The sequence below is a fragment of the Engystomops pustulosus genome, chromosome 3, assembly GCF_040894005.1.
Source record: "Engystomops pustulosus chromosome 3, aEngPut4.maternal, whole genome shotgun sequence".
Classification (NCBI taxonomy): domain Eukaryota; kingdom Metazoa; phylum Chordata; class Amphibia; order Anura; family Leptodactylidae; genus Engystomops; species Engystomops pustulosus.
In genome coordinates, this window is record NC_092413.1 from 6,800,051 (window position 1) to 6,826,935 (window position 26,885).

At 49.4% G+C, this 26,885-nt stretch overlaps 1 protein-coding gene across 1 annotated transcript; it reads right to left on the bottom strand.

Annotated features, from left to right (window-relative positions):
• LOC140120897 (uncharacterized) lies at positions 1 to 26,860 on the bottom strand. Its single transcript, XM_072139931.1, has 6 exons — positions 26,491 to 26,860; positions 24,564 to 25,154; positions 24,373 to 24,458; positions 23,433 to 23,490; positions 21,837 to 22,788; positions 1 to 1,265 (listed from the first exon to the last, which is right to left on the bottom strand). Exons 2-6 carry the CDS (start codon positions 24,646 to 24,648, stop codon positions 146 to 148), a joined length of 2,301 nt encoding a protein of 766 aa, XP_071996032.1. The 5' UTR covers positions 24,649 to 25,154; positions 26,491 to 26,860; the 3' UTR covers positions 1 to 145.
• Between the last annotated feature and the right edge of the window lie 25 nt (positions 26,861 to 26,885).

Consider the following 26,885-nt stretch of genomic DNA (forward strand, 5'->3'; position numbering starts at 1 on the left):
TTATCACATAAGAACATTTATTAACGGTCCAAAGTCACTTTAATGTATCTCATGGGAATCGGAGCTCCAAAAATAGACATAGAACTGTCCCAAGGAGACGCCCAATGATAAATAACCCCCTATAACTTCAGTTCATACCAAAATGTTACTCGACCAGAACTGTAACGTTCACCATTTCACGCCTGTGAGCCTTCTGATGTCTCAGGAAATAAGATCTATGTCGAATGCATTTCCCACATTCTGAGCATGAGAACGGTTTCTCCCCCGTGTGAATTCGTAGATGTTCCAACAAATGATGTTTATGGCTAAATTGCTTCTCGCATTCAGAACACGAAAACGGTTTCTCTCTCGTGTGGATTTTTAGATGCCTCACAAGACCGGATTTATCGCTGAAGCACTTGTCACAATCCGTACATGAAAACGGCAAATCTCCCGTGTGCAATCGCAGATGCGACACAAGACTTGATTTTCGGCTGAAACATTTGTCACATTTTGTGCACGAAAACGACTTCTCTCCTATGTGAATTCTCTGATGTTCCTTAAGATGCGATTTCTGACCGAAATATTTCCCACATTCAGGACATAGAAACGGTTTCTCTCCCGTGTGCCGCCTTCGATGATTCACAAGATCTAGTTTTAGGCGGAAACATTTGTCGCAATCTGTACACGAAAATGGCTTCTCGCCCGTGTGAATTTTTTCATGCCACATAAGGTTTGATTTCTTACTAAAACGCTTCCCACACACAGAGCATGAAAATGGCTTCTCCCCCGTGTGAATTTTTAGATGGTTCACAAGAGCGGATTTTCCGCCGAAACATCGACCGCATTCACTGCATGGAAATGGTTTCTCTCCCGTGTGAGTTCTCAGATGCTTCACCAGACTTGATTTTCTGCTAAAACATTTGTGACATTCGGTGCATGAAAACGGCTTTTCACCTGTATGAATTTTTTCATGGTCCCAAAGAATCGATTTCCGACTAAAATGCTTTCCGCATTCACTACACGAAAATGGTTTCTCCCCTGTGTGAATTCTTAGATGGTTCACAAGACCCGATTTTTGAATGAAACATTTCTCACATTCCGTACATGAAAATGGCTTTTCTCCTGGGTGACTTTTTAGGTGTTCCCTTCGATTTGATTTGTATCCGGACCGCTTGCTACAATCAGAACTCGAAAGTGGTTTCTCCCCCGTGTGAATTCTCTGATGTTTAACAAGAGTTGATTTTTGGTTAAAACTTTTCCCACATTCAGAACATGAAAATGGTCTATCGTCTTTGGAAATTTGCAGAAAAAGATCTGATTTCTTTCTTAAAGTTTCTCTACTAAGAAATACTTCCTCCTCTCTATATCCAGTCAAAGAATTTTTAACCATTGAGTGACTAGATGAAGGCTCCTGGTCCCCGGTGGTGTCAGTAGATGAATCTCTGCTGGGAGGGACTGAGGTGACATTAGGAGATATTGGATTATCTTGTGTGATATTATTATCTTCTACTTCATGATATGGAGATAAGAGGAGATGTTCATGTGAGTCTCTTATCGTGTTTTCACCTGTAAATAAAAAAAATCGCAAAAAACTAAATCAAGTTTTCTGATATAATAGTAGATAAGAAAATACCATATATACTCAAGTATAAGCCTAGTTTTTCAACACAAAAAATGTGCTGAAACCCCAAATTTGGCTTATACTTGTGTAAAAAAATATATATCAAAACTCACCTTTCCGGCTTCCCCCGCTGCTGGCTATATACTGGGTGAGGGGGCTGGCTATATACTGGGGGATATGGGCTGGCAGGCTATATACTGGGGGATATGGGCTGGAAGGCTATATACTGGGGGAGGAGGCTGGCTATATACTGGGCGGCAGGTGCTGGCTATATACTATGGGGCATGGTCCGGCAGGCTATATATTGGGGAGGCTGTGACCAATGCATTTCCCACCCTCGGCTTATACTCGAGTCAATAGGTTTTCCCAAGTTTTTATGGTAAAATTAGGGGCCTCGGCTTATACTTGGATCGGCTTATACTCGAGTGTATACGGTACTCGAGAGAGGCATAAAAGTAATTATAAATGATCATGAAAAACTTCTGACTTATTGGACTGTAGCCCTTATAGCATATAAAGAGGGGCAGATGTTTCTATATAGACTGCTCAGTACGATTACCCATTGTCAAGGCATGAAAAAGTTCACAAAAATCTGCATAATTCAAAGAAATGTACATTCAAATGCAGCGTGGTCGTGTGGCTGTGAACTATATATACAGTAATGAGAGAGAGAACCTGATCTTCTATGAATTCTATGGATTACTTTATCATTAAACAAAATAAACCTCAAACAATAAGCAATAGATTTTATGGTTTACAAAAATCTTTGCCAAGAATAATCGGCCATCGTGTAAATAGTTTTGACCACGTTTTTTGGAGGTTTGGGGATGGTAGGTCAACATTTAGATACATGCGGAACAACCACTATATGCCACTGTCTCTGATTGGACCATTTCCAGGCACCCAACAGAAGGAGAGTTGGTGTCACAGGGCCCATTACATGTCTTGGCATTGACAGCCCCCGTAACTACTGTTTAATGTGATGTCAGACACAAGATGAACTGGACTACTACAGACCGGAACTTTACAACTTTGAAATCATTTGGGAAAAGTCCTGTTTTTGTTTAGGATCTGATGATGATGAGGTTGGAACAGGAGGATCTTGTGGTTAGCTAACTCCAAAACGTCACACACAGGTTGGGCGTTCCTTGTTTCGGTGAGAGCCATGAACCGTAAATAGCATCAATATCTGTACATCAATAAATGGTGATGTACAGATGCCTTCTTTTTGTATGTCTAAGCGATATTCATAAATGAAAAAAAAATGAAAGAATACAATATGGAAGGTCCTAATTTTTTGATTGGAGTATCGTTGTATGACAAAGAGTGAGAAACTTTTCGAATAGACCACTATTCACACTAAGCACTATTTTGAAGTGATCTCGTTGATAATTTTGGATGATGGTAGAACCTCCTCTCCTCTAGGTGTAGAGGATGCCCCCTGTCTATGGTGATGGTAGAACCTCCTCTCCTCTAGGTGTAGAGGATGCCCCCTGTCTATGGTGATGGTAGAACCTCCTCTCCTCTAGGTGTAGAGGATGCCCCCTGTCTATGGTGATGGTAGAACCTCCTCTCCTCTAGGTGTAGAGGATGCCCCCTGTCTATGGTGATGGTAGAACCACCTCTACTCTAGGTGTAGAGGATGCCCCTGTCTATGGTGATGGTAGAACCTCCTCTCCTCTAGGTGTAGAGGATGCCTCCTGTCTATGGTGATGGTAGAACCTCCTCTCCTCTAGGTGTAGAGGATGCCCCTTGTCTATGGTGATATTAGAACCTCCTCTCCTCTAGGTGTAGAGAATGCCCCCTGTCTATGGTGATGGTAGAACCCCCTCTCCTCTAGGTGTAGAGGATCCCCCTGTCTATGGTGAAGGTAGAACCTCCTCTCCTCTAGGTGTAGAGGATGCCCCCTGTCTATGGTGACGGTAGAACCTCCTCTCCTCTAGGTGTAGAGGATGCCCCCTGTCTGTGGTGATGGTAGAACCTCCTCTCCTCTAAATGTAGAGGATGCCCCCTGTCTATGATGATGGTAGAACCTCCTCTCCTCTAGGTGTAGAGGATGCCCCCTGTCTATGGTGATGGTAGAATCTCCTCTCCTCTTGGTGTAGAGGATGCCCCCTGTCTATGGTGATGGTAGAACCACCTCTCCTCTAGGTGTAGAGGATGTCCCCTGTCTATGGTGATGGTAGAACCTCCTCTCCTCTAGGTGTAGAGGATGCCTCCTGTCTATGGTGATGGTAGAACCTCCTCTCCTCTAGGTGTAGAGGATGTCCCCTGTCTATGGTGATGGTAGAACCTCCTCTCCTCTAGGTGTAGAGGATGCCCCCTGTCTATGGTGATGGTAGAACCTCCTCTCCTCTAGGTGTAGAGGATGCCCCTGTCTGTGGTGATGGTAGAACCTCCTCTCCTCTAGGTGTAGAGGATGCCCCCTGTCTATGGTGATGGTAGAACCTCCTCTCCTCTAGGTGTAGAGGATGCCCCCTGTCTATGGTGATGGTAGAACCTCCTCACCTCTAGGTATAGAGGATGTCCCCTGTCTATGGTGATGGTAGAACCTCCTCTCCTCTAGGTATAGAAGATGCCCCCTGTCTATGGTGATGGTAGAACCTCCTCTCTTCTAGGTGTAGAGGATGCCCCCTGTCTATCATGATGGTAGAACCTCCTCTCCTCGAAGTGTAGAGGATGCCCCTGTCTATGGTGATGGTAGAACTGCCTCTCCTCTAGGTGTAGAAGATGCCCCTGTCTATGGTGATGGTAGAACCTCCTCTCCTCTAGGTGTAGAGGATGCCCCTGTCTATGGTGATGGTAGAACCTCCTCTCCTATAGGTGTAGAGGTTGCTCCATGTCTATGGTGATGGTAGAACCTCCTCTCCTCTAGGTGTAGAGGATGCCCCTGTCTAAGGTGATGGTAGAACCTCCTCTCCTCTAGCTGTAGAGGATGCCCCTTTCTATGGTGATGGTAGAACCTCCTCTCCTCTAGGTGTAGAGGATGCCCCCTGTCTACGGTGATGGTAGAACCTCCTCTCCTCTAGGTGTAGAGGATGCCCCTGTCTATAGTGATGGTAGAACCTCCTCTCCTCTAGGTGTAGAGGATGTCCCCTGTCTATGGTGATGGTAGAACCTCCTCTTCTCTAGGTATAGAGGATGCCCCCTGTCTATGGTGATGGTAGAACCTCCTCTCCTCTAGGTGTAGAGGATGCCCCCTGTCTATGGTGATGGTACAACCTCCTCTCCTCTAGGTGTAGAGGATGCCCCCTGTCTATGGTGATGGTAGAACCTCCTCTCCTCTAGGTGTAGAGGATGCCCCCTGTCTATGGTGATGGTAGAACCTCCTCTCCTTTAAGTGTAGAGGATGCCTCCTGTCTATGGTAATGGTAGAATCTCCTCTCCTCTAGGTGTAGAGGATGCCCCCTGTCTATGGTGATGGTAGAACCTCCTCTCCTCTAGGTGTAGAGGATGCCCCCTGTCTATGGTGATGGTAGAACCCCCTCTCCTCTAGGTGTAGAGGATCCCCCTGTCTATGGTGATGGTAGAACCTCCTCTCCTCTAGGTGTAGAGGATGCCCCCTGTCTATGGTGATGGTAGAATCTCCTCTCCTCTTGGTGTAGAGGATGCCCCCTGTCTATGGTGATGGTAGAACCACCTCTCCTCTAGGTGTAGAGGGTGTCCCCTGTCTATGGTGATGGTAGAATCTCCTCTCCTCTTGGTGTAGAGGATGCCCCCTGTCTATGGTGATGGTAGAACCACCTCTCCTCTAGGTGTAGAGGATGCCCCCTGTCTATGGTGATGGTAGAACCTCCTCTCCTCTAGGTGTAGAGGATGCCCCCTGTCTATGGTGATGGTAGAACCTCCTCTCCTTTAAGTGTAGAGGATGCCCCCTGTCTATGGTGATGGTAGAACCTCCTCTCATCTAGGTGTAGAGGATGCCCCTGTCTGTGGTGATGGTAGAACCTCCTCTCCTCTAGGTGTAGAGGATGCCCCCTGTCTATGGTGATGGTAGAACCTCCTCTCCTCTAGGTGTAGAGGATGCCCCTGTCTATGGTGATGGTAGAACCTCCTCTCCTCTAGGTGTTGAGGATGCCCCCTGTCTATGGTGATGGTAGAACCTCCTCTCCTCTAGGTGAAGAGGATGCCCCGTCTATGGTGATGGTAGAACCTCCTCTCCTCTAGGTGTAGAGGATGCCCCCTGTCTATGGTGATGGTAGAACCTCCTCTCCTCTAGGTGAAGAGGATGCCCCGTCTATGGTGATGGTAGAACCTCCTCTCCTCTAGGTGTAGAGGATGCCCCCTGTCTATGGTGATGGTAGAATCTCCTCTCCTCTAGGTGTAGAGGATGCCCCCTCTCTATGGTGATGGTAGAATCTCCTCTCCTCTAGGTGTAGAGGGTGTCCCCTGTCTATCATGATGGTAGAACATCCTCTCCTCAAGGTATAGAAGATGCCCCCTGTCTATCCTGTCTATGGTGATGGTAGAACCTCCTCTCTTCTAGGTGTAGAGGATGCACCCTGTCTATGGTGATGGTAGAACCTCCTCTCTTCTAGGTGTAGAGGATGCCCCTGTCTATGGTGATGCTAGAACCTCCTCTCCTCTAGGTGTAGAGGATGCCCCCTGTCTATGGTGATGGTACAACCTCCTCTCCTCTAGGTGTAGAGGATGCCCCCTGTCTATGGTGATGGTAGAACCTCCTCTCCTCTAGGTGTAGAGGATGCCTTCTGTCTATGGTAATGGTAGAATCTCCTCTCCTCTAGGTGTAGAGGATGCCCCCTGTCTATGGTGATGGTAGAACCCCCTCTCCTTTAGGTGTAGAGGATCCCCCTGTCTATGGTGATGGTAGAACCTCCTCTCCTCTAGGTGTAGAGGATGCCCCCTGTCTATGGTGATGGTAGAACCTCCTCTCCTCTAGGTGTAGAGGATGCCCCCTGTCTATGGTGATGGTAGAACCTCCTCTCCTCTAGGTGTAGAGGATGTCCCCTGTCTATGGTGATGGTAGAACCTCCTCTCCTCTAGGTGTAGAGGATGTCCCCTGTCTATGGTGATGGTAGAACCTCCTCTCCTCTAGGTGTAGAGGATGCCCCCTGTCTATGGTGATGGTAGAACCTCCTCTCCTCTAGGTGTAGAGGATGTCCCCTGTCTATGGTGATGGTAGAACCTCCTCTCCTCTAGGTGTAGAGGATGCCCCCTGTCTATGGTGATGGTAGAACCTCCTCTAGGTGTAGAGGATGTCCCCTGTCTATGGTGATGGTAGAACCTCCTCTCCTCTAGGTGTAGAGGATGCCCCCTGTCTATGGTGATGGTAGAACCACCTCTCCTCTAGGTGTAGAGGGTGTCCCCTGTCTGTGGTGATGGTAGAACCTCCTCTCTTCTAGGTGTAGAGGATGTCCCCTGTCTATGGTGATGGTAGAACCTCCTCTCCTCTAGGTGTAGAGGATGCCCCCTGTCTATGGTGATGGTAGAACCTCCTCTCCTCTAGGTGTAGAGGATGTCCCCTGTCTATGGTGATGGTAGAACCTCCTCTCCTCTAGGTGTAGAGGATGTCCCCTGTCTATGGTGATGGTAGAACCTCCTCTCCTCTAGGTGTAGAGGATGCCCCCTGTCTATGGTGATGGTAGAACCTCCTCTCCTCTAGGTGTAGAGGATGCCCCTGTCTGTGGTGATGGTAGAACCTCCTCTCCTCTAGGTGTAGAGGATGCCCCCTGTCTATGGTGATGGTAGAACCACCTCTCCTCTAGGTGTAGAGGGTGTCCCCTGTCTGTGGTGATGGTAGAACCACCTCTCCTCTAGGTGTAGAGGGTGTCCCCTGTCTGTGGTGATGGTAGAACCTCCTCTCTTCTAGGTGTAGAGGATGTCCCCTGTCTATGGTGATGGTAGAACCTCCTCTCCTCTAGGTGTAGAGGATGCCCCCTGTCTATGGTGATGGTAGAACCTCCTCTCCTCTAGGTGTAGAGGATGTCCCCTGTCTATGGTGATGGTAGAACCTCCTCTCCTCTAGGTGTAGAGGATGTCCCCTGTCTATGGTGATGGTAGAACCTCCTCTCCTCTAGGTGTAGAGGATGCCCCCTGTCTATGGTGATGGTAGAACCTCCTCTCCTCTAGGTGTAGAGGATGCCCCTGTCTGTGGTGATGGTAGAACCTCCTCTCCTCTAGGTGTAGAGGATGCCCCCTGTCTATGGTGATGGTAGAACCACCTCTCCTCTAGGTGTAGAGGGTGTCCCCTGTCTGTGGTGATGGTAGAACCTCCTCTCTTCTAGGTGTAGAGGATGTCCCCTGTCTATGGTGATGGTAGAACCACCTCTCCTCTAGGTGTAGAGGGTGTCCCCTGTCTGTGGTGATGGTAGAACCTCCTCTCCTCTAGGTGTAGAGGATGCCCCCTGTCTATGGTGATGGTAGAACCTCCTCTCCTCTAGGTGTAGAGGATGCCCCTGTCTGTGGTGATGGTAGAACCTCCTCTCCTCTAGGTGTAGAGGATGCCCCCTCTCTATGGTGATGGTAGAACCTCCTCTCCTCAAGGTATAGAAGATGCCCCCTGTCTATCCTGTCTATGGTGATGGTAGAACCTCCTCTCTTCTAGGTGTAGAGGATGTCCCCTGTCTATGGTGATGGTAGAACCTCCTCTCCTCTAGGTCTAGAGGATGCCCCTGTCTATGGTGATGCAAGAACCTACTCTCCTCTAGGCATAGAGGATGCCCCTCGTCTATGTTGATGGTAGAACCTCCTCTCCTCTAGGTATAGAAGATGCCCCCTGTCTATCATGATGGTAGAACCTCCTCTCCTCTAGATGTAGAGGATACCCCTGTCTATGGTGATGGTAGAACCTCCTCTCCTCTAGGTGTAGAGGATGCCCCCTGTCTATGGTGATGGTAGAACCTCCTCTCCTCTAGGTGTAGAGGATGCCCCTGTCTATGGTGATGGTAGAACCTCCTCTCCTCTAGGTGTAGAGGATGCCCCTGTCTATGGTGATGGTAGAACCTCCTCTCCTCTAGGTGTAGAGGATGCCCCCTGTCTATGGTGATGGTAGAACCTCCTCTCCTCTAGGTGTAGAGGATGCCCCCTGTCTATCATGATGGTAGAACCTCCTCTCCTCTAGGTGTAGAGGATGCCCCCTGTCTATGGTGATGGTAGAACCACCTCTCCTTTAGGTGTAGAGGATGCCCCCTGTCTATGGTGATGGTAGAACCTCCTCTCCTCTAGATGTAGAGGATGCCCCCTGTCTATGGTGATGGTAGAACCACCTCTCCTCTAGGTGTAGAGGATGTCCCCTGTCTATGGTGATGGTAGAACCTCCTCTCCTCTAGGTGTAGAGGATGCCCCCTGTCTATGATGATGGTAGAACCTCCTCTCCTCTAGGTGTAGAGGATTCCCCCTGTCTATGGTGATGGTAGAACCACCTCTCCTCTAGGTGTAGAGGATGCCCCTGTCTATGGTGATGGTAGAACCTCCTCTCCTCTAGGTGTAGAGGATGCCCCTGTCTATGGCGATGGTAGAACATCCTCTCCTCTAGGTGTAGAGGATGCCCCCTGTCTATGGTGATGGTAGAACCTCCTCTCCTCTAAATGTAGAGGATGCCCCCTGTCTATGATGATGGTAGAACCTCCTCTCCTCTAGGTGTAGAGGATGCCCCCTGTCTATGGTGATGGTAGAACATCCTCTCCTCTAGGTGTAGATGATGTCCCCTGTCTATGGTGATGGTAGACCCTCCTCTCCTCTAGGTGTAGAGGATGCCCCCTGTGTATGGTGATGGTAGACCCTCCTCTCCTCTAGGTGTAGAGGATGCCCCATGTCTATGGTGATGGTAGAACTTCCTCTCCTCTAGGTGTAGAGGATGCCCCCTGTCTATGGTGATGGTAGAACCTCCTCTCCTCTAGGTGTAGAGGATGCCCCCTGTCTATGGTGATGGTAGAACCTCCTCTCCTCTAGGTGTAGAGGATGCCCCCTATCTATGGTGATGGTAGAACCTCCTCTCCTCTAGGTGTAGAGGATGCCCCTTTCTAAGGTGATGGTAGAACCGCCTCTCCCCTCCAGCTTCCACAAATCCATCTGCAATATTATACTATCTGCCTCTGTAATAATTACTTTACACAGCTTAGTATCATCTGCAAATATTGAATCTCTACTGTAAACCTTATATGAGGTCATTAATAAAAAAATATTTAAAAAGAAGTGGCCCCAATACTGACCCCTGTGGCCTCCACTGGTAACATCTACCCAATGTGAGAACATGCCATTAATGATGACCCCAATGTGCCATTAAAGTAGAGAATCTTAGTGGGACACAGATGTTTGTGTGATTCTTTCCATGTATACCTTCCCTTATATCTAGTTTGGAGCAGAATAAATTATACATTCCAAGTGGCACACAGGATTTAGATTTAGTCCAAAGCACTTTGAGGTTGGAACAAGATCCTCTAGGAGCTCAGCGTCTCACCTTCCATCAGAGGACCTAGTCTCACTGTTCTGGGGAAGAGTTCCCAGCTCAAACCATTTTGTACCACAGACGACCATGTATTTATTCATCCTACTAATACAAATTTTCCAGTTTAACCCTAGATATGTACTGGGGTTGTGCCTTCACAATTCTGATCCGTTTGTCAACAGTTACTTAGGATCTAGCCAGAAATTTCAGAGTCATAAAGAAAGACCTATATTGTACAATCAAGGAAGAAGTCTATTTTACCTGATAGGGGAAGTGGCTGGGGGTCCTCCATCATGACATCCTCCTTTATTCCTGGCCAGTCCTGGGAATCTGGAGGACGGGGACATCTCTCTGGTGGATCTCTCCTACTGGATCCATCTATAGGAAATAACACAGTGACTGATACATTGTCTACATGTGATGAGCAGATGATGGGGGAATCTGGCTGACTCTCCTCTACAATCAGGGAAGGTCTCCTCTTACCTGGTGATGTGAGGGGCTGGTGGTCCTCCATCATGACCTCCTTGTACAGGTCCTTGTGTCCTTCTACATACTCCCACTCCTCCATGGAGAAATAGACAGCCACATCCTGACATCTTATAGGAACCTGACACACACAATGACACAGTCATCCCCCGGACCCCTCCCTTGTGTTATTATATCATGTCCCAGCATTCCCGGCAGCGCTCACCTCTCCGCTCAGCAGCTCAGTGATCCTGGAGGTAAGTTCTAGGATCTTCTGCTCATGTATCAGTGAATGAGGTGGAGGCTGGGTGATGGGGCTCTGGGGGGTCACACACTCACCAGACGACTTCTTCACTACTGTGTAATCCTGTGTATGGGGAGACACTGATCACTACATAGATCCTAAGAATCCTTCACCTTCACTAGATTTATTTAGTCTGGAAAAGAGACGACTACGAGGGGACATGATTAATTTATTTAAATATATGAATGGTCCATACAAAAAATATGGTGGTAAGTTGTTTCAGATTAGATCAAATCAAAAGACGAGGGGGCACTGTCTCCGTCTGGAGAAAACAAGGTTTAATCACCGGAGGCGACAGGGCTTTTTTACTATGAGAACTGTCACTCTGTGGAATAGCCTGCCTCAGGCGCTGGTCACAGCAGGGACAGCAGAGAGCTTTAAGAAGGGTCTAGATGCCTTTTTACACCTAAATAACATTGCTGGTTATGTTATATAGAATTGTTTCCCCTAAATCCCTTCCTCATCCAATCCCTTCCCTTCCCTTCCTTGGTTGAACTTGATGGACAAGTGTCTTTTTTCAACCGTATAAACTATGAAACTATGAAACCTCTCCAGTCATTTCCCTGTTGTATTCCTAGAGATAAGAGCCGTGTCCTGGGAGACTCTCACCTCTCCAGTTATCCAGTAGATGATCTCTAGGGTGAGGTCCAGGATCCGGGCAGCCATGGTTCTGTCCTGCTCCATCCTTGAAAGGCAGAGTATAAAGGAGATCTATAAAATAAAGCAGATGGTCAAATCGACGATATCAAAAGAGGAAATTGGGTGTACAGAAGCCAATGTCACGATAAACAGCACATGGCAGCTCACTGTGTATGGGGGGTGTAGTCACAGAGGGGTCAGAGCGCCCATGCTAACCCCTGACCTCTGCTGGCTATGATAGAAAGGTGTCAGGATACACAGGACATGGCAGCTCGCTGTGTATGGGGGGTGTAGTCACAGAGGGGTCAGAGCGCCCATGCTGACCCCTGACCACTGCTGGCTATGATACAAAGGTGTCAGGACACAGGACATGGCAGCTCGCTGTGTATGGGGGGAGTAGTCACAGAGGGGTCAGAGCCCTCATGCTGACCCCTGACCACTGTTGGCTATGATAGAAAGGTGTCAGGACACAGGACATGGCAGCTCGCTGTGTATGGGGGGTGTAGTCACAGAGGGGTCAGAGCGCCCATGCTGACCCCTGACCACTGCTCGCTATGATAGAAAGGTGTCAGGACACACAGGACATGGCAGCTCGCTGTGTATGGGGGATGTAGTCACAGAGGGGTCAGAGCGCCCATGCTGACCCCTGACCACTGCTGGCTATGATAGAAAGGTGTCAGGACACACAGGACATGGCAGCTCCCTGTGTATGGGGGGGTAGTCACAGAGGGGTCAGAGCGCCCATGCTGACCCCTGACCACTGCTGGCTATGATAGAAAGGTGTCAGGACACACAGGACATGGCAGCTCGCTGTGTATGGGGGATGTAGTCACAGAGGGGTCAGAGCGCCCATGCTGACCCCTGACCACTGCTGGCTATGATAGAAAGGTGTCAGGACACACAGGACATGGCAGCTCGCTGTGTATGGGGGGTGTAGTCACAGAGGGGTCAGAGCCCTCATGCTGACCCCTGACCACTGTTGGCTATGATAGAAAGGTGTCAGGACACACAGGACATGGCAGCTCGCTGTGTATGGGGGGTGTAGTCACAGAGAGGTCAGAGCGCCCACGCTGACCCCTGACCACTGCTGGCTATGATAGAAAGGTGTCAGGACACAGGACATGGCAGCTCGCTGTGTATGGGGGGTGTAGTCACAGAGAGGTCAGAGCGCCCATGCTGACCCCTGACCACTGTTGGCTATGATAGAAAGGTGTCAGGACACACAGGACATGGCAGCTCGCTGTGTATGGGGGGTGTAGTCACAGAGAGGTCAGAGCGCCCACGCTGACCCCTGACCACTGCTGGCTATGATAGAAAGGTGTCAGGACACAGGACATGGCAGCTCGCTGTGTATGGGGGGTGTAGTCACAGAGGGGTCAGAGCACCCATTCTGACCCCTGACCACTGCTGGCTGTGATAGAAAGGTGTCAGGACACACAGGACATGGCAGCTCGCTGTGTATGGGGGGTGTAGTCACAGAGGGGTCAGAGCACCCATGCTGACCCCTGACCACTGCTGGCTATGATAGAAAGGTGTCAGGACACACAGGACATGGCAGCTCGCTGTGTATGGGGGATGTAGTCACAGAGGGGTCAGAGCGCTCAGCTGACCCCTGGCCACTGCTGGCTATGATAGAAAGGTGTCAGGACACACAGGACATGGCAGCTCGCTGTGTATGGGGGATGTAGTCACAAAGCAGTCAGGACACCCATGCTGACCCCTGACCACTGCTGGCTATGACAGGAAGGTGTCAGGACACAGGACATGGCAGCTCGCTGTGTAAGGGGGTGGAGTCACAGAGCGGTCAGAGCACCCATGCTGACTCCTGACCACTGCTCGCTATGATAGAAAGGTGTCTGTACACACAGGACATGGCAGCTCGCTGTGTATGGGGGGTGTAGTCACAGAGAGGTCAGAGCGCCCATGCTGACCCCTGACCACTGCTGTTTATGATAGAAAGGTGTCAGGACACACAGGACATGGCAGCTCACTGTGTATGGGGGATGTAGTCACAGAGGGGTCAGAGCGCCCATGCTGATCCCTGACCACTGCTGGCTATGATAGAAAGGTGTCTGTACACACAGGACATGGCAGCTCGCTGTGTATGGGGGGTGTAGTCACAGAGGGGTCAGAGCCCCCATGCTGACCCCTGACCACTGCTGTTTATGATAGAAAGGTGTCAGGACACACAGGACATGGCAGCTCACTGTGTATGGGGGATGTAGTCACAGAGGGGTCAGAGCGCCCATGCTGATCCCTGACCACTGCTGGCTATGATAGAAAGGTGTCAGGACACAGAACATGGCAGCTCGCTGTTTATGGGGGGGTGTAGTCACAGAGGGGTCAGAGCACCCATGCTGACCCCTGACCACTGCTGGCTATGATAGAAAGGTGTCAGGACACACAGGACATGGCAGCTCGCTGTGTATGGGGGGGTAGTCACAGAGGGGTCAGAGCACCCATGCTGACCCCTGACCACTGCTGGCTTTGATAGAAAGGTGTCAGGACACAGGACATGGCAGCTCGCTGTGTATGGGGGGTGTAGTCACAGAGGGGTCAAAGCGTCCATGCTGACCCCTGACCACTGTTGGCTATGATAGAAAGGTGTCAGGACACACAGGACATGGCAGCTCGCTGTGTATGTGGGGTGTAGTCACAGAGGGGTCAGAGCCCCCATGCTGACCCCTGACCACTGCTGGCTATGATAGAAAGGTGTCAGGACACACAGGACATGGCAGCTTGCTGTGTATGGGGGGTGTAGTCACAGAGGGATCAGAGCGCCCATGCTGACCCCTGACCACTGCTGGCTATGATAGAAAGGTGTCAGGACACACAGGACATGGCAGCTCACTGTGTATGTGGGGTGTAGTCACAGAGGGGTCAGAGCCCCCATGCTGACCCCTGACCACTGCTGGCTATGATAGAAAGGTGTCAGGACACACAGGACATGGCAGCTTGCTGTGTATGGGGGGTGTAGTCACAGAGGGGTCAAAGCGTCCATGCTGACCCTGACCACTGTTGGCTATGATAGAAAGGTGTCAGGACACACAGGACATGGCAGCTCGCTGTGTATGTGGGGTGTAGTCACAGAGGGGTCAGAGCCCCCATGCTGACCCCTGACCACTGCTGGCTATGATAGAAAGGTGTCAGGACACACAGGACATGGCAGCTCGCTGTGTATGGGGGTGTAGTCACAGAGGGGTCAGAGCGCCCATGCTGACCCATGACCACTGCTTGCTATGATAGAAAGGTGTCAGGACACAGGACATGGCAGCTCGCTGTGTATGGGGGTTGTAGTCACAGAGGGGTCAGAGCGCCCATGCTGACCCCTGACACTTCTGGCTATGATAGAAGGGTGACAGGACACACAGGACATGGCAGCTCGCTGTGTATGGGGGGTGTTGTCACAAAGAGGTCAGAGCGCACATGCTGACCCCTGACCACTGCTGGCTATGATAGAAAGGTGTCAGGACACAGGACATGGCAGCTCGCTGTGTATGGGGGATGTAGTCACAGAGGGGTCAGAGCGCTCAGCTGACCCCTGGCCACTGCTGGCTATGATAGAAAGGTGTCAGGACACACAGGACATGGCAGCTCGCTGTGTATGGGGGATGTAGTCACAAAGCAGTCAGGACACCCATGCTGACCCCTGACCACTGCTGGCTATGACAGGAAGGTGTCAGGACACAGGACATGGCAGCTCGCTGTGTAAGGGGGTGGAGTCACAGAGCGGTCAGAGCACCCATGCTGACTCCTGACCACTGCTGGCTATGATAGAAAGGTGTCTGTACACACAGGACATGGCAGCTCGCTGTGTATGGGGGGTGTAGTCACAGAGAGGTCAGAGCGCCCATGCTGACCCCTGACCACTGCTTTTTATGATAGAAAGGTGTCAGGACACACAGGACATGGCAGCTCACTGTGTATGGGGGATGTAGTCACAGAGGGGTCAGAGCGCCCATGCTGATCCCTGACCACTGCTGGCTATGATAGAAAGGTGTCAGGACACAGAACATGGCAGCTCGCTGTTTATGGGGGGGTGTAGTCACAGAGGGGTCAGAGCGCCCATGCTGACCCCTGACCACTGCTGGCTATGATAGAAAGGTGTCAGGACACACAGGACATGGCAGCTCGCTGTGTATGGGGGGGTAGTCACAGAGGGGTCAGAGCACCCATGCTGACCCCTGACCACTGCTGGCTTTGATAGAAAGGTGTCAGGACACAGGACATGGCAGCTCGCTGTGTATGGGGGGTGTAGTCACAGAGGGGTCAAAGCGTCCATGCTGACCCCTGACCACTGTTGGCTATGATAGAAAGGTGTCAGGACACACAGGACATGGCAGCTCGCTGTGTATGTGGGGTGTAGTCACAGAGGGGTCAGAGCCCCCATGCTGACCCCTGACCACTGCTGGCTATGATAGAAAGGTGTCAGGACACACAGGACATGGCAGCTTGCTGTGTATGGGGGGTGTAGTCACAGAGGGGTCAAAGCGTCCATGCTGACCCCTGACCACTGTTGGCTATGATAGAAAGGTGTCAGGACACACAGGACATGGCAGCTCGCTGTGTATGTGGGGTGTAGTCACAGAGGGGTCAGAGCCCCCATGCTGACCCCTGACCACTGCTGGCTATGATAGAAAGGTGTCAGGACACACAGGACATGGCAGCTTGCTGTGTATGGGGGGTGTAGTCACAGAGGGATCAGAGCACCCATGCTGACCCCTGACCACTGCTGGCTATTATAGAAAGGTGTCAGGACACACAGGACATGGCAGCTCGCTGTGTATGCGGGATGTAGTCACAGAGGGGTCAGAGCGTCCATGCTGACCCCTGACCACTGCTGGCTATGATAGAAAGGTGTCAGGACACACAGGACATGGCAGCTCGCTGTGTATGGGGGGTGTAGTCACAGAGGGGTCAGAGCCCCCATGCTGACCCCTGACCACTGCTGGCTATGATAGAAAGGTGTCAGGACACAGGACATGGCAGCTCGCTGTGTATGGGGGGTGTAGTCACAGAGGGGTCAGAGCACCCATGCTGACCCCTGACCACTGCTGGCTATGATAGAAAGGTGTCAGGACACAGGACATGGCAGCTCGCTGTGTATGGGGGGGTGTAGTCACAGAGAGGTCAGAGCGCCCATGCTGACCCCTGACCACTGCTGGCTATGATAGAAAGGTGTCAGGACACACAGGACATGGCAGCTCACTATGTATGGGGGTGTAGTCACAGAGGGGTCAGAGCGCCCATGCTGATCCCTGACCACTGCTGGCTATGATAGAAAGGTGTCTCGCATACAAAACTGCACATATTAATGGTCCAACACTTTTGCTGATGTATAAGAGTAAAGTATTACTCATTTGAAATGGTTGCGACTTTTGAAAATTTTCCCTAATCTAGAGTCAATTTAGCAGATAAAAGTTGCAGCCAGAAATGAAGGTGGAAAAAACCAAAGCAGACACATCTGTCACTCGGCACGTTCACAAATCAGTTGCACGTGATTTGCACCATGAGGCTGACGGACAAAGGAACCAGAAACTACGAGAAATCCCCCCACCCTGTAGTAGAAGAAAACAAGACGACCCTGAATGCAAGTCACACACCCCGACCAATCACTGACCTGCACAGGACCTCCTAGAGGCTACAGGACCTGCGGTGATGTCATAGTCATGTGATCAGATACATACATGGGGTAGATGGTGTACAGGATCTTAGATGACATCACACCAGTCACGTGACAGGAAGTGTTGTACAATGAGAAATGTTCAATTCCTCGTCTGATCACATGACTATGACATCATCACAGGTCCTGTAGACTCTAGTATATAAGATCTACAGATCTACAGATCGGTCATTGTTACTAGATGTAGATGATAGAAGGTCGTGTCCAAGCACGTATCCTGGAAATGTAATGAGCACTAAATATGGTGGCCCCTAGATTTTACATGATTTTTGTTTGTCACAAAGGTGCATGAGGGTTATTTGTTGATTAAAACAAATGCAGTCGCCAGGTCATCTGCTTCTAAAAAAGATGTAGGGGGGGCAATTACTTTTCAAAGGAAATCTACCATGAACATCCACTCATAGATCCAGGCACCGGGACTGTGGTGATCTTCTCAAATTTGTTATCCGTGACTTGAGAGGGCTGAGGAGCCTAGTGCTAGTCAATAACTGTGTAGAAGGGGTGATACAGGAGGTAAAAGTGTAGGCCCTTGAGCCATCACCATCTTCATGTACAGAGTCAATGGACTACCATCTCTCACCAGCAGCCATCTTCATGTACAGAGTCAATGGTCCATGATCTCTCACCAGCCACCATCTTCATGTACAGAGTCAATGGTCCATGATCCATCACCAGCCCCCATCTTCATGTACAGAGTCAATGGTCCATGATCCATCACCAGCCGCCATCTTCATGTACAGAGTCAATGGTCCATGATCCATCACCAGCCGCCATCTTCATGTACAGAGTCAATGGTCCATGATCCATCACCAGCCGCCATCTTCATGTACAGAGTCAATGGTCCATGATCCATCACCAGCCGCCATCTTCATGTACAGAGTCAATGGTCCATGATCCATCACCAGCCACCATCTTCATGTACAGAGTCAATGGTCCATGATCCATCACCACACGCCATCTATATGTACAGAGTCAATGGTCCATGATCCATCACCAGCCACTATCTATATGTACAGAGTCCATGGTACATGATCCATTACCAGCCACCATCTTCATGTACAGAGTCAATGGTCCATGATCCATCACCAGCCTCCATCTTCATGTACAGAGTCAATGGTCCATGATCTCTCACCAGCCACCATCTTCATGTACAGAGTCAATGGTCCATGATCTCTCACCAGCCACCATCTTCATGTACAGAGTCAATGGTCCATGATCCATCACCAGCCGCCATCTTCATGTACACAGTCAATGGTCCATGATCCATCACCAGCCGCCATCTATATGTAAAGAGTCAATGGTCCATGATCTCTTACCAGCCACCATCTTCATGTACACAGTCCATAGTGTATGATCCATCACCAGCCGTCATCTTCATGTACAGAGTATATGTACACAACCTTATGAATTTTTCGGTCCCATTTTTAGGGCCATAAAAACGGTGATGTGTTTCGCATGTTTCACCCATATTCCACCATAAGTGAGCACTATCCATTAATAAAACAATGAACTGGCAAATTATGTCACAAGTTTGTCCCTACCCCAAATATTTTCCCTTGACGGGCCCAGAATCCAATTTTCTGCGATTACACTCCATTGCCATTTCTTTCTGTGGTCTTTACTTGCTCTTGCGATGACATACAATCCTGTTGATGATCTGCAAAAACTTCTTCAAAAGTGTGGGTCTCCTGGGTCAGGACACAGGACATGGCAGCTCACTGGGTATGGGGGGTGTAGTCACAGAGCAGTCAGGCTGCCCATGCTGACCCCTGACCACTGCTGGCTATGATAGAAAGGTGTCAGGACACACAGGACATGGCAGCTCCCTGTGTATGGGGGGGGGGGTGTAGTCACAGGGGTGTCAGAGTGCCCATGCTGACCCCTGACCACTGCTGGCTATGATAGAAAGGTGTCAGGACACAGGACATGGCAGCTCACTGTGTATGGGGGGTGTAGTCACAGAGCGGACAGAGCGCCCATGCTGACCCCCGACCACTGCTGGCTATGATAGAAAGGTGTCAGGACACACAGGACATGGCAGCTCGCTGTGTATTGGGGGGAAGGGGTGTAGTCACAGGGGTGTCAGAGTGCCCATGCTGACCCCGGACCACTGCTGGCTATGATAGAAAGGTGTCAGGACACACAGGACATGGCAGCTCGCTGTGTATGGGGGGTGTAGTCACAGAGGGGTCAGAGCGCCCATGCTGACCCCTGACCACTGCTGGCTATGAAAGAAAGGTGTCAGGACACACAGGACATGGCAGCTCGCTGTGTATGGGGGGGTGTAATCACAGAGGGGTCAGAGCGCCCATGCTGACCCCTGACCACTGCTGGCTATGATAGAAAGGTGTCAGGACACAGGACATGGCAGCTCGCTGTGTATGGGGGGCGTAGTCACAGAGGGGTCAGAGCGTCCATGCTGACCCCTGACCACTGCTGGCTATGATACAAAGGTGTCAGGACACAGGACATGGCAGCTCACTGTGTATCGGGGGTGTAGTCACAGAGCGGACAGAGCGCCCATGCTGACCCCCGACCACTGCTGGCTATGATAGAAAGGTGTCAGGACACACAGGACATGGCAGCTCGCTGTGTATTGGGGGGGGGGGGTGTAGTCACAGGGGTGTCAGAGTGCCCATACTGACCCCTGACCACTGCTGGCGATGATAGAAAGGTGTCAGGACACAGGACATGGCAGCTCGCTGTGTATGGTGGGTGTAGTCACAGAGAGGTCAGAGCGCCCATGCTGACCCCGGACCACTGCTGGCTATGATAGAAAGGTGTCAGGACACACAGGACATGGCAGCTCGCTGTGTATGGGGGGTGTAGTCACAGAGGGGTCAGAGCGTCCATGCTGACCCCTGACCACTGCTGGCTATGATAGAAAGGTGTCAGGACACACAGGACATGGCAGCTCACTGTGTATGGGGGGGTGTAGTCACAGAGGGGTCAGAGCGCCCATGCTGACCCCTGACCACTGCTGGCTATGATAGAAAGGTGTCAGGACACACAGGACATGGCAGCTCGCTGTGTATGGGGGGTGTAGTCACAAAGGGGTCAGAGCGCCCATGCTGACCCTGACCACTGCTGGCTATGATAGAAAGGTGTCAGGACACAGGACATGGCAGCTCACTGTGTATGGGGGGTGTAGTCACAAAGGGGTCAGAGCGCCCATGCTGACCCCTGACCACTGCTGGCTATGATAGAAAGGTGTCAGGACACACAGGACATGGCAGCTCGCTGTGTATGGGGGGTGTAGTCACAGAGAGGTCAGAGCGCCCATGCTGACCCCTGACCACTGCTGGCTATGATAGAAAGGTGTCAGGACACACAGGACATGGCAGCTCGCTGTGTATGGGGGGTGTAGTCACAGAGGGGTCAGAGCGCCCATGCTGACCCCTGACCACTGCTGGCTATGATAGAAAGGTGTCAGTACACACAGGACATGGCAGCTCGCTGTGTATGGAAGGGTGTAGTCACAGAGAGGTCAGAGCACCCATGCTGACCCTGACCACTGCTGGCTATGATAGAAAGGTGTCAGGACACACAGGACATGGCAGCTCGCTGTGTATGGGGGGTGTAGTCACAGAGGGGTCAGAGCGCCCATGCTGACCCCTGACCACTGCTGGCTATGATAGAAAGGTGTCAGGACACAGGACATGGCAGCTCGCTGTGTATGGGGGGTGTAGTCACAGAGAGGTCAGAGCGCCCATGCTGACCCCTGACCACTGCTGGCTATGATAGAAAGGTGTCAGGACACAGGACATGGCAGCTCGCTGTGTATGGGGGGTGTAGTCACAGAGGGGTCAGAGCGCCCATGCTGACCCCTGACCACTGCTGGCTATGATAGAAAGGTGTCAGGACACAGGACATGGCAGCTCGCTGTGTATGGGGGGTGTAGTCACAGAGGAGTCAGAGCACCCATGCTGACCCCTGACCACTGCTGGCTATGATAGAAAGGTGTCAGGACACAGGACATGGCAGCTCGCTGTGTATGGGGGGTGTAGTCACAGAGGAGTCAGAGCACCCATGATGACCCCTGACCACTGCTGGCTATGATAGAAAGGTGTCAGGACACAGGACATGGCAGCTTGCTGTGTATGGGGGGTGTAGTCACAGAGGAGTCAGAGCACCCATGCTGACCCCTGACCACTGCTGGCTATGATAGAAAGGTGTCAGGACACACAGGACATGGCAGCTCGCTGTGTATGGGGGGTGTAGTCACAGAGCGGACAGAGCATCACTGGGACTGCAGAAGTCCTGGAGACGTGAGTGGGAAGTTCGATTTGAGAAAGAAAATAATATAAGATCGAAGAGCATGGATTGGACGACCGACTGATATGAGAGAGAAGAGATAAGGAGCAGCATTATGCAGATCTTTGTGACGAGGGTTATTAATTAAATCTATATTTGGATGGAGACATGCAACCAGTGCAGTGACTGGCACAGACTGGAGGCATCTGTGTAGCGTTTGGTGTGAAAGACAAGCCTGGCTGCTGCATTGAGAATGGATTACAGTAGTCTAGTCGTGAGTGAATCAGAGCAACAATTAGTGTTTTAGAGTTTTCAATTGTACGAAATATTTGGATCATAAATGTAAATTAATTAGGACTATTAACCTTATTTATGCCTATATTTATTTGTTACGATATAGTTCCAGGGGTTCATGTGTACATCATAAGATAACAGGTCCTTGGGCAAAGATCATATCCATTTATCAGAAATTTATAATGATTTCTGCCCTGAGTGAATTCTCTGGTGTTTGACAAGTCCCGATTTCTGTCTAAAATGTTTCCCACATACTGGACATGGAAATGGCTTCTCCCCCGTGTGGCTTCTTAGATGTTCTATAAGACCCGATTTCAGACCAAAACATTTGGCACATTCGGGACATGAAAACGGTTTCGCCACAGAGTGAGTTCTCAAATGCTGAATAAAACTCAACCTATGAGCAAAACATCTCCCACATTGTGGACACGAAAATGGCTTCTCCCCCGTGTGAATTCTCTGATGCTTTACAAGACTCGATTTGAGGCTGAAACTTGTTCCACATTCTGAACAGGAAAATGGTTTCTCTCCAGTGTGAATTCTTAGATGAACCAGAAGATTTGACTTCAGACTAAAACATTTCCCACACTCCGAACACGAAAATGGCTTCTCCCCTCTGTGAGTTCTCTGATGTTTAACAAGAACCGATTTCTGGCCAAAACATCTCCCACATTCTGGACATGAAAATGGCTTCTCCCCCGTGTGAATTCTCAGATGATTCACAAGAATTGATTTCAGACTGAAACCTCTTCCACATTCCGGACAAGAATATGGCTTCTCCCCGCTGTGAGTTCTCTGATGTTTCGCTAGATCTGATTTTTTACTGCAGCATTTCCCACATTCTTGGCATGAATAGGACTTTCCTTCTTTCCGAATTTTCTTATGATGGTTAATGAAACCTGAATTCTGGAGAACATGATTCCCAAATTCTGAATATGAACATTTTTTTTGCAAATGTTCTCCACATTGAAACATTTCCCACTGTTCATAGTTTCTCGTTGGGTTTCCACTCAGTGGGTCACTAGATGACGGCTCCTGGTAACAAGCCATAGATAGTTCTCTGCTATGAATCGGATTAGTCCATATGTTATCTTCAATCTCATGAGATAGTTGCCCACAAGAGCTTTTTATTCTGCCTTCTGCAAAAAAACACCCAAAATTTTACAAATTTCAGAAAGACCAACCATTACGAGTGCATGAATCTTGATGACTAATTGTGATTGTATGGGTATAATCAAACTTGACAAACCAGGGACATTACTCATAGATCCAGGCCCCGGGACTGTGGTATCTTCTTATATTTCTTATCCATGGCCTCCTTCCTTTTAAAAGCTATGTTTAAAATTATGCTAATTAACTAGAAGGGCTCAGCCTTCACAGGTTGTTACACTGTCTCTCCCTCGCTCTGCTCCCACAGCACTGCTCCTTCAAAGTGTAACAGCCTGTGAAGCTATAGCATGGTTGGGCTCTGGTTATGCCCCCCAGAGCCCTTCTGACTCATTAGCATAATTTTTAAAGTTAATTTTAAAAGGCAGGAGGCAATGGATAACAAAGTGACGGTACCTGGAGTAATGTCCCTGGTTTTGATTCCCTTTAAGAAAATAAATCCATCAGCAGGCAACGGTAAAAGACACGGTTGATGTGATGGTAATTGTCCATATTGTAACCCGTTGCACCCGTGTTATGATGGAAAGTTATGGCCATAAACAAAAATATTAATATAAAACTATAAAAAAAAATATTTAAAAAAATCTAATTTATTAGATTTATGTAGAGCTCTTACCATCCATGGACACTGAAATTGGGTTTTCGAGTCCATTCATATTTCTACCACAACGTTCCTACAAGAATCATAGATTGTAGACAAATTATAAAAGGATGAACATTCCGCAACCCTATAAACGACTGCTTGATGGATCAACTGCTGCTAAAGACCCGGGATCCTTTAACACTTTGGGGATCATTTACTAAGGGCCCGAATCACTTTTTTCCGTCGCTTTACCCTAATATTTCCGATTTGCGCCGATTTTCCCTGAATTGCCCCAGGATTTTGGCGCACGCGATCAGCCGGCATGCACGTAACGGAAATCGGGGGGCGTTGCTGTAAGAAAACCCGACGGATTCGGAAAAACCGCCGTATTTCAACACAATCTTTCATGAAACCACAAACCAGATTTGTAGCCAATAATAAGAAGTGTGAGACACTGAAGGGGTTGACTGTGGATGGGCGGTATGTTTCCCCTAGGTTTTGCTATTATGCAAGGCCTTAGTGCTGAGGTTGGGTTGTCCAGCACCTTGGACACAGGTGGTGGGAACAGCCAATCAGGCTAATAAAGCCGCTCAGCAGAGCTCAGAATGTGGTCTCTCTCTGGAAGGAGGCTGGAGAGCACGCAGCCCTGACCTCTGTGCCTGGAGCAACAAAAGGGTTTTTTTAGTGGTGAGTCAGAGAACCAATGTTTAGTTAGCACCCTGACGGGTAGGATATTATTTTGTTTTGATGCCTGAATGTGAAGGCTGTTTTATTTTGTACCTGCTGAAATAAACACAGGCTAGACCTGTTTTGGACTGTACTTTGGTGTCACTGTCGTGAACTGCATCACAGCACCCCGCTACCACGGTCTCTACCGGGCCAAATCTCCCATAGAAGCTATAATATAATATATAGGAAACTCCAACTTTATTACAGCAGTCTACAGATACTAAAAATATTTGTCTTCACCTACCTGGTGATTTTGTTTTTCCATCATACAGTCCTGGGAATGTGGAGGACGGGGACATCTCTCTGGTGGATCTCTCCTACTGGATCCATCTATAGGAAATAACACAGTGACTGATACATTGTCTACATGTGATGAGCAGATGATGGGGGGATCTGGCTGACTCTCCTCTACAATCAGGGAAGGTCTCCTCTTACCTGGTGATGTGAGGGGCTGGTGGTCCTCCATCATGACCTCCTTGTACAGGTCCTTGTGTCCTTCTACATACTCCCACTCCTCCATGGAGAAATAGACAGCCACATCCTGACATCTTATAGGAACCTGACACACACAATGACACAGTCATCACCCGGACCCCTCCCTTGTGTTATTATATCATGTCCCAGCATTCCCGGCAGCGCTCACCTCTCCGCTCAGCAGCTCAGTGATCCTGGAGGTAAGTTCTAGGATCTTCTGCTCATGTATCAGTGAATGAGGTGGAGGCTGGGTGATGGGGCTCTGGGTCCATCCTCCTGATACACGGGGGGTCACACACTCACCAGACGACTTCTTCACTACTGTGTAATCCTGTGTATGGGGAGACACTGATCACTACATAGATCCTAAGAATCCTTCACCTCTCCAGTCATTTCCCTGTTGTATTCCTAGAGATAAGAGCCGTGTCCTGGGAGACTCTCACCTCTCCAGTTATCCAGTAGATGATCTCTAGGGTGAGGTCCAGGATCCGGGCAGCCATGGTTCTGTCCTGCTCCATCCCTGCTGGGTCGCTGATGGAAATCACCATTGTCCTTGAAAAACAAAAACTTTCAATTCAGTATTTTCCGATACATAACGTAAGCTAAGAAGGTGTGCATTACACATGAATATGAGTGGTTTACGGATCCTTGTCCGGCCTTTAGTTTTCCTGGTCTAGGTTGGTCCTGTGCCTATTGTCCTCAGATCTTGGTGCTGACGTTCAGGCTTCCCTTCATATTGATACCCATTTTTAGTAACTTGGAGTGTTACTTCTACCTAATCCTTGGGCATTATTGAATTGGCTGAGGTGCCATTGTCTCTCTACATTAAGATTAAACTTTTGAAAACCTCCCCAGATTTCTATACCAGTTTCATGTCTGTCCGGTTTCATCACTTTGATGGTGTTCTCATTATCTGGCCGGGTGGTGTCCCCAGGTTTAGTTTAGACTTCCTACCTACAGTGCAGGACGGAATGGTGAGCCCTGATTTGTATCTTTACTATCTACCTTCATAACTTGTGTTTGAATATTGGTGGATTGATATTAATATGAGCTGTGGCTGGGGTCTTACTGGATCCCTCTACAAGTCCCACTCTCTGGTGCCACTCCCTTTGAATACAGTAAAACAGACATAGCCCCTACATATACAGTATGGCAGATTTACCATAGCCTTGGGTGTTGCCACCTGGTTCCCTCTTTGCACCTACTTATGGTCTATGTCTTGGTTGCCTCATCTTACTTCCCTCCCTGCGTTGCTGCTGCATAATGCAGCCAACAATTAGGTTCTGGACCAATTAGTTCTACTCCATTTGTCCGCTCTGCAGTACACTACAACTTTTCATTATACCCAGATCCGACTAGCCTGTAGGTCACAGTTTGGAGCCCTGAGGTCTGATTCCTAATTCCAGGTGTAGGTTGGAGACTGTCTGCACTGTGTCTGGGCTTGCCAGTAGGTCATTCCTTTTTAATCTGGGGGGGTTGAGGTTCCTTGGTGGGGCCGTAGTTGAGCTCAGGGCCGGTGTCAGTGCTGGGCATACCTGGGCAAGTGCTGGGGCCCAGAGATGCTGAGGGGGCCCACATAGAGCTGTACATAAGAAATCCATAAGGGGTGAGGAGGCTTTATATTAAATAACCATTAGGGGGCTAAAACTAGGAATATTTTAGGGAACAGGAGACTGTTTTAGTTTCCGAATTTTCCAGGACGTGATTGAAAATAGAACTGAGCGCAGCATGTCCTGGGTTTTCCTCCCCGTCCAGTGAGCTGTGTGCTAGGGTGATGCTCTGGGTGTCACCTCTGGCACCCGTAGCATCAATAAAGTTATATGGTATTGTATTGTAGGTTATCCGTCTTTTTTGCGAGGTCATGAAGATGACAGATGACCAGAAATACCTTACAGAAGAAGCACGGCTGCCATTAAGCCTATTGTCCAGGGAATTGCAGAATATGGAACGTTTTTCTTATACGTTACTTTTTACGAAAAAAAAAAATTATATTGAAAAAAACGTAACTTAAAAATATGGTTAAAAACTTTTCTGGAGACAATTTCTCTTTACATAAATGTTGCACCAGGTCAGGCCAAATAATTTATAAAAACCCAGCGTTCTGCTTGACTCTCAGTTCTGAGACAGAATTCTTGGGCAGATGCATCACAGTTGTCTGAAGTACCATAAAGTCACGGAGAGACCTGAAATCAGGAGGACGACCCTGTAACGTCTCCGTCCAGTCACAACGACTGATCTGTAGAGACTAGTGACTACAGGACCTGTGATGATGTCATTGTCATG

Excerpts from the sequence above, each read along its gene's own strand:
- LOC140120897 (XM_072139931.1), bottom strand. The coding sequence starts at position 24,648 with ATGGAGGAGTGGGAGTATGTAGAAGGACACAAGGACCTGTACAAGGAG. Across the intron at positions 23,491-24,372 it reads TGGAAAAACAAAATCACCAG|GAACGTTGTGGTAGAAATAT; the intron begins GTAGGTGAAGAC and ends TGATTCTTGTAG. Across the intron at positions 1,266-21,836 it reads AGAATTCACTCAGGGCAGAA|ACCATTTTCATGTTCTGAAT; the intron begins ATCATTATAAAT and ends CAAAGACGATAG.